The sequence below is a fragment of the Mirounga leonina genome, unplaced genomic scaffold (assembly GCF_011800145.1).
Source record: "Mirounga leonina isolate KUSES-001 unplaced genomic scaffold, KU_Mleo_1.0 Mir_151, whole genome shotgun sequence".
Classification (NCBI taxonomy): domain Eukaryota; kingdom Metazoa; phylum Chordata; class Mammalia; order Carnivora; family Phocidae; genus Mirounga; species Mirounga leonina.
In genome coordinates this window covers 18088430-18099901 of record NW_023270377.1, presented here as the reverse complement: position 1 = coordinate 18099901, position 11472 = coordinate 18088430, and the positions used below count along the sequence as shown (strand labels likewise).

At 55.0% G+C, this 11472-nt stretch overlaps 1 protein-coding gene across 1 annotated transcript; it reads left to right on the top strand.

Annotated features, from left to right (window-relative positions):
* The first annotated feature begins 7585 nt into the window (after positions 1–7585).
* CDK5R2 (cyclin dependent kinase 5 regulatory subunit 2) lies at positions 7586–8698 on the top strand. The gene has a single exon (XM_035006595.1). The coding sequence runs from the start codon at positions 7586–7588 to the stop codon at positions 8696–8698; it is 1113 nt and encodes a 370-aa protein (XP_034862486.1).
* Positions 8699–11472: the final 2774 nt, after the last annotated feature.

Genomic DNA, 11472 nt, shown 5'->3' with positions numbered 1-11472 from the left:
CTGATCCATTGGGACCAGGACAGCAGCTGGTTGGGTTTGTCCTGAATGTAGGCAGGCAAAAACCACATGGATTGGGAGTGTGGGAGAAGGGGTTTCCTAAAGGTAAATAAGGGTATTTTTTTTTTTTTTTTTTACCAGAGGATGCTTGGCTAGCAGCAACCACAGTGGGGCAAAACAGAAAGAACAGGTGGGATCTAGCCATCTGCCAGAATTTTCTTCTCCCTCCTAATAATTTCTGATAGTGATGCCACCTTAAGTCCACCCGAAGAAATTATGATTCCATAGGTCTGAGGTAGAGTCCAGAAATTGTATTTTTACAAAGTTCCCCCAGGTGGTCCTGCTGAGCAGAGTAGTTTAGGAACTACTAATTAATCTAGTGGACAAACTTCTTACTCTGCTCCCCACCCAAAATCAAAGTGAGTATATGTGGGGCTGTAGCTTATAACATTAGAACTGCCTTTTTACTCAGAGGAGGTAAAAATAAAGGATTATCTTTATATTTTGAGATCAGGGAGATGAAAGTGTAAATTAATGAACCTGTTTCAAAGCCCATCCCCCACCTGCCCCTAATCCCAGACAAATAGGAAATAGACAGAAGTGGCTCCTAAAATGTTGGGCCAGTTAACAGACCCACTGGGGCTCTTCACGCACACAGTAACTCAGTAACCCTCCTGCTGCAAGGGTGGGAGCCTGTCCCTGCGAAGTGGGAGTTGCTGAGGCCTGGCTCTGCCTTGCAAAAGGTGCCTATCATCATCCCAGCTTGGGGTCAGACAGGGAAGGCCATGGACTGGAGAGAACCCAATACGAGGCAGAGGAACTGGACCTTAGTTAACTTAATTTTGAGTCCCTGCCAGTAGTTCCTTACCCTTGAGAATTCAGGACAAGCTGGAGATGGATTAGCTACAACAGTGGAAGGTGGCGGGGGTGGGGGGGGGAATGGGCAGGATTAGTGAACTTGTCCAATCCCATCCTACATAGCTGATCATAGGACACTGATCAATTTACTAGTATTGCTCATGTCTCTATCATCTCTGTTGTATGTTCTTTGAAGACTGAAGCCCTACCTCACATTTTTTCCTGGTCCCAGCACCTAGCCCAGTACCTCATAGGCTACAATTTCTCAAGCAGTTTTTGCTGATGCGGATTTTAGAACTTTGTAGAACACTTTCTCAAAGCCCTTGAAAACTGGAACTGACCCTACATGGAGTCTTTAGAACTTTGGAAAGACAGCAGGGTATAGGATGAGTAGCCAGAGCATGCCCCCTGAAAAGCACAGTCAGAACGTGGGGCCAAGATGGTGCCTGGCAATAGCAGGTACACAGAGGCTCACACACACACACACAAATATATATATATATATATATATTTTTTTTTTTTTTAAGATTTTATTTATTTATTTGAGAGAGAGAGCGTGAGGGGTGGGGGGAGGGAGAAGCAGACTCCCCGCTGAGCAGAGAGCCTGATGCAGGGCTCGATCCCAGGACTCCAGAATCATGACCTAGGCTGAAGGCAGACACTTAATCAACTGAGTCACCCAGGAGCCCCGAGGCTCACAAAATTAATGAGGCCTACACTGGACCAGAGAAGGGGACCAGCACCTGGTATGCTGTCAGGTCTTTGTGACCTCAGGAATCAAATCAAGCCAACCCCCCAGGGGACAGTCTGAATAGGATACCTGCCAGTACAATAGCCAAAAAGAAAGGATGGTGTCAATTTAGGTCTCAGCCAAACCCAAAGAAATGATGGTACTGTCCTGGCTTTAATGAAGAATGTTCTTAATGAGGAAAAAGCAAAACAAAACATGGTAACGGAACAGGTCAAGCAAACCTCTCCTGCTCTGTAAAAATAATGGTGACAATGTAATTTGTAATAACCCACATTTTATGAACACCAAGCACCATGCCCATGGAATATACAAGCATTGTGGAGCATTGTGAAAGTCAATAAAATCTTTTTTGGGTTTTTTTTTTTCAAGATTTTATTTATTTGAGAGAGAGAGAGCATGCGAGAGAGATCATGAGCAGGGGGGAGAGGCAGAGGGAGAAGCAGGCTCTCCGCTGATCAGGGAGCTCCATGTGGGCCTTGATCCTGGGGTCCTGGGACATGATCTGAGCTGAAGTCAGATGCTTAATCGACTGAGCCACTGAGGTACTCAGATTCAATAAAATCTTACAACAACCCTGCGATGGTCTACTTTCATAGACCTCAAAAGAATTAAGAAATTGTCCCAAGTCTCCCAGCTTGTAAGTGGAGGGGCTGTATTCGAACCCAGACCTGCATGACTCTAGAACCCATATAGGAACCCCTACACTGTCTGTCTCTTTTAAAGTGACAAATATATTCTGTGCTATTTCTGAAATAGTCAGATCTCTTCTTGGCTCCTCCCTCTGCTAACAAAGGAATCTGGCCAGTGAGCCCCTTATTCAATCCCACAGGGGGCCTGGACCCCAGGGCTCTGACTCTCTCAAGAGACAGCTCTTAGAACTCCAGGGCCCCTGAATGATTCCTGTATTTTGAGATAAGAAAGGCTCTCATGGTCACTACTGGAGTCTACGGACCAAGTACCCAGCTTGGGTTATTGGATCAGAAGAAAGCCCATCTTGGGGCAGAGAGGCGAAGGCTGTGTGCGGATCCAGGGAACATCTGAGCTCGAGTTCCCAAAGGCCCTCCTTTTCCCCAAGAGTCTCCAAGAGCAGGGTTTGAAGACCTCACCGGGCCTAGGCCAGGGTGGAGGGAGGCCCCTCCCTCAGGGCTCTGGGGTCTGTGCTCACAGGGTGGAACTGAGACATAGGAGGACAAGGAAAAGGACCTGGAACGAGATGAAGACCCAGTCACAGCAGCGGCTGCAAGCCACCTGCCTGGTTGAGATGGAAACACTGATTCCAGCTCCAGCCCCCAGACAGGCTAAGAATATCCCAGAAAAGCAACAGCCACCACCCCCGCCCTTCTTGATCTGCTCCCTCATCTGGAGTGCTATGCAGGGTGCCAGCAGGGGCAGGGAGGAGACAGAATGGGGGGTGACGCTTGGGGTAGGCACAAAAGCGGGGGGAAGGGCCTTGGTGGGGGCAGGACAAAGTGAACTGAGAAATAAAGCTACTGAAGGGAGCTGGAAAGATTGGAAAGAGAGAGCTGTGCTCGGGGGGCGACAAAGGAGGTGAAGGCAGGAGCTGGGGGATTGGGGAGAGAAGATCCAGGGGTGAGGATGAGGAGGGCTGACATTGGTAACCTGAAAGGGAGACCAAGGCTTTATTAAGGAAGGAGGCAGAGCCTATGGCAAGGAAAAGGAGCCCCCAGCTCACCCTCATCCTCCCCCGACCCCTAAGCCTGGGCCTCCAGCATCTCAGCATCAGTCCCCTCTCTCCCTGACTCAGGGCACTTCTTCATCGATGCTTTCCACCCCCATTCTCTGTTCTAAGAAACCTCTATTTGGCCTCCTCGGTTAAGTCCTTCTAGCAAGGAGCCTGCTGGAATGGGAAGGATGGGAGAGAACGTAGGGTCTCCCTCCTGACCGTGGGCAGTATCTCCTTTGTCAGGTTCATGTCTTCTCTCTGCTCATCCCCTGTCCCCACTCCCCACTGTTGCCTGGGGTAGGCTTCTCCCTCCACTGCCCCCCTCCACCCCAGCTCTCCTGGGCTAAGGTCTTTGGGAGAGGGAAGGAAGGCCGGGCAGATGCATATCCTCCTCCTTTGCACACCTCAGGAGCTGAGATCCTGGGGTGGGGATACTGGATCAGTGAAGGGGTGGGGGCAGCAGGATCCAGACATTCAGATGTCCAGGCTGAGTCTCCACACAGGCTGTTCTAAGAACCTTCCTTGTCATCAGCCTCCCTTGAAGACATAGGATGCAATGACTGTAGGTTGTGGGGCCTCTAGCCTTATTGTTTACTGGGGAGACCCTGGACCACCTTGGCATCCCATCCTTTGTCTCAGAACTTTTCAGGGACCCCGATAAAGCCTGGAGGGACCTAGGGAGGTTTGCATGACTGTGAACTTGAGCACCTCCCCCTCGTCTCCTGGGCTGAACCGCAGAAGACCTCACGGATGTCGTGCACACAAAGCCTGAGCCCATCAGGCAGAAACAGACTAGGGAGAACCAGACAGGGCTGGAGCTAGAAAATGAAACAGATTCATAGCATGGGTTTTATTTAGAGTCAGAATTGTAGAATTGGAAGAGGCTTTAGGAATCTTTTTTTTTTTTTTAAGTCCAATCCCCAGGATGTTATCTGATGTCTTTAATATTCATTTTGTCCAATAATGAAAGTAACATATATATAGAATCCGTGCATTTTAATAGGAAGAAAAGGAGGTCCAGAGAGCTGAAATGACTAGAACCCCTACCTCCTGCTTCCTAGACTATGGTCTCTCCAAGAAGGAGATTAAAACAGCCAAAGGGCAGAGCAGTCTGAGTGCGTTCCCTGGAGATGTTCCCTTAAAGATGGGGCTCATCTTCCCAGGGTGGGTCAGTGAAGGGCTCATCTCTAAGGCGGAGTTGGTGGTAATCCTCATTGATAAGGCTGCGTTCCTACACAGGCTGATACCCCGGTCTAAGCCTTCCAATTCTTGGTCTAGGCCTACAGATCTTGCCTTAAAGAGCCTGCAGGAATAACCATTTATCTGGACAGGGCACTGTTCTAGGTAACCTACCGAGTGATGGAGATAGACAAGGAGCCTGGCCTGGGTGGGGGGTCTCAGCTAAGGGGAGTGTAATACAGCCAGCCCTGTCCCAGAGGAGCACACACATCCATGAGAAATGGACAGATGAGAAGTGACATACAGATCCTAATACAGATAAATGAATCAATCAGAATATAGACCCTAAACATCACCCACCTAGAAAAGTACACTTGCAGATGTGGTGTGGAAGGCACTGCCCTTCTGTAAAGCCTACCTTCTCCCTGGATTCTTTCTGGTTTCACTATGCTTATTCGCCTTGGCCTCCACCCTCTCTCCTCCATTAATTTTTTTTAATAACAGAAATGTTATTTTTTTATGAATCTGTTTTGACTATTTTGTCTGCTTCCTTTAAAAATTCCATCCATATTCATTTTGCACATCTTTGACTCAGGACTCAGAGCCCAGCCCATAAACAAGTTGTTATGTAGCAGCTGCTGTTGGGGAAAGAGATTAGAAAGACTCATGTCAGGAAGAGCACTAGGTCCCTTGCAATCAGTCCAAATAGGCTTCTTGGAGGAAGTGATTTTCAAGAGCTTGACAGAAGAAGGCAAGGTAGTGGTTTGAGGAAGGGTTCTGGCCCAGTGGTAGGAGCTCAGAGATTCGAGAGGGATAACCAAAGTAGGAGGGTGGAAAGTGTGAGTCAGAGAGAGGGACCGATGTGGGACAGGTGAAGCATAAGAAGGAAAGAAAGACCTTTTAAGGCACCTGTTTGGGGACCCTGAAGCAGGGAAGAGAATTACTGATTCTGACCCAGAGGAAACTAGGAGGTCACAACTGAGCCTGGAGTGGGGGTACCATGGTGGTGACATCTGTGGGAATTGCATAGATAGAAGATCTTGTCCTACGTGACACCAGTAATAGGCCTCACGTCAATGAGGGACTCCTGGGAGTAGAGCTGGGAGGACCCACGTGCCATTCAGATAGATCCACATGTTTCTGCTAGGGCAACTCAGTCTCTATGGGACCTGTCCTTAACTACTGGTGAGCCTACTGTTCCTTGGGTGTCAGAAGGCTGACTCAGAAGGCCTTGTAGGAGGAAGTGGGACCAATTTCAGGAGCTGAAAAGCAACTAAGGAGAGAAAGAGAGGTTGGATAGGTCAGCTCAGGCTGCAAGGGAATAATGATCAGATCTCAGGGGAGCAGGAGACACCCTGCTGAGAAGTGCGCATTGGGTGCTGAGTCAGGAAGGGGGTACAAGACTGTGTGTGTAGGGGGTAAAGAGATAGGGAATCAAGACAAGACCATAAGCCTCCAGGAAGGTGTGAGTGAGCAGGGGCTGTGGGAGAGCTGAGAAAAGCTAGTGCCTCTGGTGGCAGCAGCTGCAGCCTAAGGGGATTCTGGAACAGCCTATATGGAAGGAACCACACCCACACATGCGCATCACACAAACCAACAGCAGTGGTCCCTGGAAGTCATTTTGGTGGTCTATGAAGAACACAGAGGTGACTCCAGGGATAATTCTGAGGGTTTTGCTGAATCCATAGCAGGGGCTTCTCTCCCCATCATACCCACCTCCAAAGCCCACTTAAAAAGTTGGAAGACTTCTGTGTTGGGGAGCTACAGGGAGCAAGCCTGGAGGAGGGTGGACACTGTCCTATAAGGCAGGTAGAATAGCCTCAGGACCAGCTGGGCTCAGAACCTGCAGGTAAGGCCCAGAGGACAAAGGCCTATGAGTGCTGAGGAGGGAACAGAGAGAAATGGGCAGGACCTAGCCTAATAGCTTGCAGCTGGGAGTGGGGACAGCTGGGACCTGAATGGCAGGAAGAATTTAACAATGAAAATTCAACTCAACCTGGATCCAGGGCTAAGCTGGAGGTTGGCCAACCCTCTTGGGCCTCCCTCTGCACAGGAGGTCCCATCTCCTGTCTGAGCCTCAAACCAACCTATCCATCCAATTTTCAGCACTTCCCCAGGAACCAATCATTCATCACCCACCCAAGTGTGTGATCAGGGTGTGTTGGTGGGGAAGAAGAGCAGAAGAGGAGCTACCCAGGGACCAGAGTCTAGGGCCTCTCCCCACAGACTCAGCTGCAGAGAATCAAGCTGGGCATAAATCTGAGGGTCTGGCCGCCCCCAGAGCAAAGGCTCCCAAGGAGGGAGTTTGTGGCCTGCAGGAAGGTCCGGGCCCCACCAGGGTCCGGTCATCACAGGTAGAGCAAGAAGACGCCTACTGAACTCCCCCACAAGCACCACCATGGTGGCCGCATGGGATGAAGGGAGGAGAGGAGAGCTAAGAGGTAATCGACCTATAGCCAAACTGGAGAAGCCAGAGCAGTTCGACCCAGCAGGTGCTGGGGCGCCCTGGTGAAGGCACTCACTGCCCACACTGCCCCCAGCACAGAATCAAAAGGGCGGAGAGGATGTTCCCACGGCTTCTCTGCTACCGCGATCCAATACATCAAAACAAGCTGACCCAGGGCCTTAGGACTTGGGGGGCGGGGGAGGATGTGAGGGGGGGGTGAGAGCAGCCAGACCCCTCTCCCCAGCTCTGACCCTGAGGAGGCCCTTCGAACCGGGGCCACCTCCTCCTCCTTTCCCCTTTCTGGTGAAGGGAAAGGACCCGAGACAGAGGGTGGGGGGCGGGACTTGAGGTTGGCATGCGAGCTCCTATTGGTCAGAGGAGCTGCCGGTCAGGAGGGCAACTCGGGCGAGGATTGGCTGCGTGAGGCGGGGCGCGGCGCGGCTAAAGACGGGGTCCAAGGGGTGGGGCTGACGCTGCAGCTGGCGCAGCTCAGACTCCGAGCAACCGCCGCGGAGCAGCCAAGCAACCACCCTCCCCTGCCAGTTCCCGCGCCCGGGCCGGGGCTAGGCCCCCCACCGCCGGGTCTCCGGGGGCTGCAGCAGCGGCGGCGGCGACAGCGGCGCCGCCCGCGGTTCCCACCGGGGCCCGGGCGCCGGCCCCGCTCTGCAGGATGGGCACGGTGCTGTCTCTTTCCCCCGCCTCTTCGGCCAAGGGCCGGAGGCCCGGCGGGCTGCCAGAAGAGAAGAAGAAAGCGCCGCCCGCGGGGGACGAGGCGCTGGGGGGCTACGGGGCGCCGCCAGCAGGCAAGGGCGGCAAAGGCGAGAGCCGACTCAAGCGGCCGTCCGTGCTCATCTCGGCGCTCACCTGGAAGCGCTTGGTGGCCGCGTCTGCCAAGAAGAAGAAAGGCAGCAAGAAGGTGACGCCCAAGCCGGCGTCCACTGGCCCCGACCCCCTGGTCCAGCAACGCAACCGCGAGAACCTTCTCCGCAAGGGCCGGGACCCCCCAGACGGCGGCGGCGCCACCAAGCCCCTGGCGGTGCCGGTGCCCACCGTGCCCGCGGCCGCCGCCACCTGCGAGCCGCCGTCGGGGGGCAGCGCGGCCGCCCCGCCGCCGGGTTCGGGCGGGGGAAAGCCGCCGCCGCCGCCACCCCCAGCCCCGCAGGCGGCGCCGCCGGTGCCTGGCGGCTCGCCGCGGCGGGTCATCGTGCAGGCGTCCACCGGCGAGCTGCTGCGCTGCCTGGGCGACTTCGTGTGCCGACGCTGCTACCGCCTCAAGGAGCTGAGCCCCGGCGAGCTGGTGGGCTGGTTCCGCGGAGTGGACCGCTCGCTGCTGCTGCAGGGCTGGCAAGACCAGGCCTTCATTACGCCCGCCAACCTGGTGTTCGTGTACCTGCTGTGCCGCGAGTCGCTGCGCGGGGATGAGCTGGCGTCGGCCGCCGAGCTGCAGGCCGCTTTCCTCACCTGCCTCTACCTCGCCTACTCCTACATGGGCAACGAGATCTCATACCCGCTCAAGCCCTTCCTCGTGGAGCCCGACAAGGAGCGCTTCTGGCAACGCTGCCTGCGCCTCATCCAGCGGCTCAGCCCCCAGATGCTGCGGCTCAACGCCGACCCCCACTTCTTCACGCAGGTCTTTCAAGACCTCAAGAACGAGGGCGAGGCTGCCGCGGGCGCCGGGGGTCCACCCAACGGGGGCGCGCCCGCGGCCCCCGCCTCCTCCTCGGCCGCCAGGGACAGCTGCGCGACCGGAGCCAAGCACTGGACTATGAACCTGGACCGCTAGGGATTCCCAAGGGCCGCGCCCGCCCCCCACCCCAGCCCCTGACACGCACTCGGAGCCCCCGGGACCATCAAGCCGCCGCCGCTGTTACCGCTGCTCCGTGCCGTGGCCGGAGGAGGAGCCGCCCCTGTCCCGCAGGGGAAGGTGGAGGCCAGGATGCCAGAGGCCACGGCTCTGGATTTGCTGGGCATAGGGTGGGGGTGGGGGATGAGCACGGGAGGGGGACCCCCAACCTCGCCCTTTCTGTCTGCCTTGGCCCCCCCCCCCCATCTCTCCAATTCTACCGGGTCTCCTCCTTCCCTTCCGTGTTTATCTGTAAGTCCATCTCCCTCGGTTTTGACCATTTCCTCGCCTCCTTCCTGTATCTTCATCTTTCCTCCTGTCTGCCTTCCCATCTCCCTCTCTGCCTTTCCATTTTCCATACCTTGGGTGTGTATTTCCATCTCCATCTTACCCCCTACCTGACTATCATTGCCCCCCTTTCTCATTCTGCACCTGTGTCCCCATCTCCCCTTCTCGTTCTCTTTTCCTTGCTCCTCGCATGTGTCACCATCTTCCCTCCTGTCTGCTTACCCCGCCCCCCCACCTATGTCAGCTTGCATTTTTGCCCCTACTGAGCCCCCACATCCCCTTTCCCAGACCAAAGGGAATATTAATTCTTGATTTGGACTGACTTCGGTGCAGCGAGAAACTGCAGCCCCAGGAGCCCAGACAACCACCAGGATGGTCCTTCGCCCCACCCCCACCTCCTCTCCCCACCTTTTCCAACGTGTTGCATGCCGGGAGTTGGGGGGGGAGGGAGATGCCGGCTTCAGGAGGCTGAGGTTTGGGGGCAAAATCTACCTAGGAGGCCACCCCGGCGGCGGCGGCGCCTCAGCGGAAGGGCGGGAGGAGACAGAAACTCTTCTTACTCTGGGGGAGGGGTACCCCTCTTCCGTATCTTTAGGTGTTTTTTTCCCTCCCCTTTTAATTTATTTGGTTGTTTCCAGTGGGAGGGGGGAGGGGTGGGTATTGGGCCGGGAGCTGTCTGAGGTGCTGATTTGAGGCCGGACCGGAATCCTCCCGGGAGGGTACCAGGGACTGGGTTGGGCCTGGTGCCGTGTCCAAGGTGCCAATGATGCGGGCCGACGGCGCGGGCTGCACTGTCTGTCTGTCCGTCTGTCCCAGAGAGAACTATAAAGCGCTGGAAGCGCCTGCAGATGGTTTTGCGCCGGCCTTTCTTTGGGCCCCGGGAGGGAGGGAGTGGGATTGGGAGTGAAACAGTCACAGATAGGGCAGGAGGGCCCCCATGGGCCTAGTGGGGGAGATGGGTCCCTGAGAACTGCTACTCTTTCCGTCCCCCCGCCCCCACATTGGCTTCCATTTTATTGAGAGTAAAGTAGCCAAAGGTTGAGGCCTGGTGATAAAGCGGAATCCCCTCACACATTACTTCTCCATCTTGTCTCATCTAGCTCTTCATTAATGCGCAGACCATTTAGGGATTAAATGATGAGGACAGCAAAAGTTGTACCCTTTACAAAGTAGTCCACTGAGGTAGAACTAGCTAGTTATGATTGCTGCTTTTCTCTTCTTCCTCCATCTCTCCCTACTATATATACTGTCTAGAGTCTAGTTAGGCCTGACTAAGCCTGTGCTCACCACTCTCGGGTGGGGCCTGACTGTCACACTCAGCTCCACACCCCTCCTCCAAACTCCTGGGTTGTTTCAAGGCCATTTCAGTCACACGCCCACCCAGGATAGCCTTGGGAAGTCCATCCCTGCTTAAGATTCAGACCTGGCCCTTTATCCCCAGGGAGGCTAGGACACAGGCAGCCTGGGAGACAGGAGCCGTTCTTAGGGGTTGAAAGAAGAGAAATAAGCTTTTTAGCCGGAGATTCCTGTCCCGTTGCCTTTTTCGCCACGTGGCTAAGTGCCGCATTCAGTTTCATTGACCCAAGGAGGCCTGGCTCCAGTAGAGCGCTGGCGTCTCTGACCCTGGTCGCCGCCTAGACCTCGAGGATCAGGAGTCAGAACCCCGCGGCCTGAAAGACTAGGCCCGGGTTCGCTGTCCGTGGTGCTGACCGGCACGCTGGGGCAGGGTGGGGGCTTGCGGGGGCGGGAGGAGTTGCAGACTCGGCTTCACCTAGATTTTCTGAATAATTTGGTAGCAGGTTGTGATCTCTTCTGATGGCGAGTTGCAGGCGTCTGGCCCGAGAACCCAAGAACGCCGGCTTCCATTTGCCCTCCTAAGAGGACAGACCGCTACTCTACCCCGGCCTCGGCCCAGCGCCCTTGCACCCGGCCTGGAGCCGGAAATCCCCAGTCCAGATTTGTGAATCGAATTCCCGGGGGGGAGGGAGGGGAGAAGCGGGAGAGCTGGCGGAAGGGAAGGCGGGAGCAGCCGCCCATTGGCTGGAATTTGGCGCAGTCAGCGCGGTGCCGTCATCTTTCTGGGTTTGGGAGGAGGGAGGGAGGAGCACTTGGGTCACCCCGCGGCTGTCGCCATAGTAACCAGACTGAGCGGGCGGGGCCACCTTTCCACTCTCCCCACACTAGCGGAGGAAACAATCCTAGGCTGCCTTATTTAGAACTAGTTAGCAAGACTACTTGATTGAACTTCTGCGTTAGAAGAGTCTAAAGTGGATGGGAAAGAGAGACCAGAGAGCCTACAGAGACCCCCCAAACATCCTGCTTTTGGCGGGATCACTAGGTACTGCCCCTGAACCCACAGACACAGCATCCTCCCTTTACCACACACACACACACACACACACACACACACACACACACCCATCCAG

Bases quoted from the DNA above. Each gene is read 5' to 3' on its own strand.
- CDK5R2 (XM_035006595.1), top strand. From the start codon at position 7,586: ATGGGCACGGTGCTGTCTCTTTCCCCCGCCTCTTCGGCCAAGGGCCGG.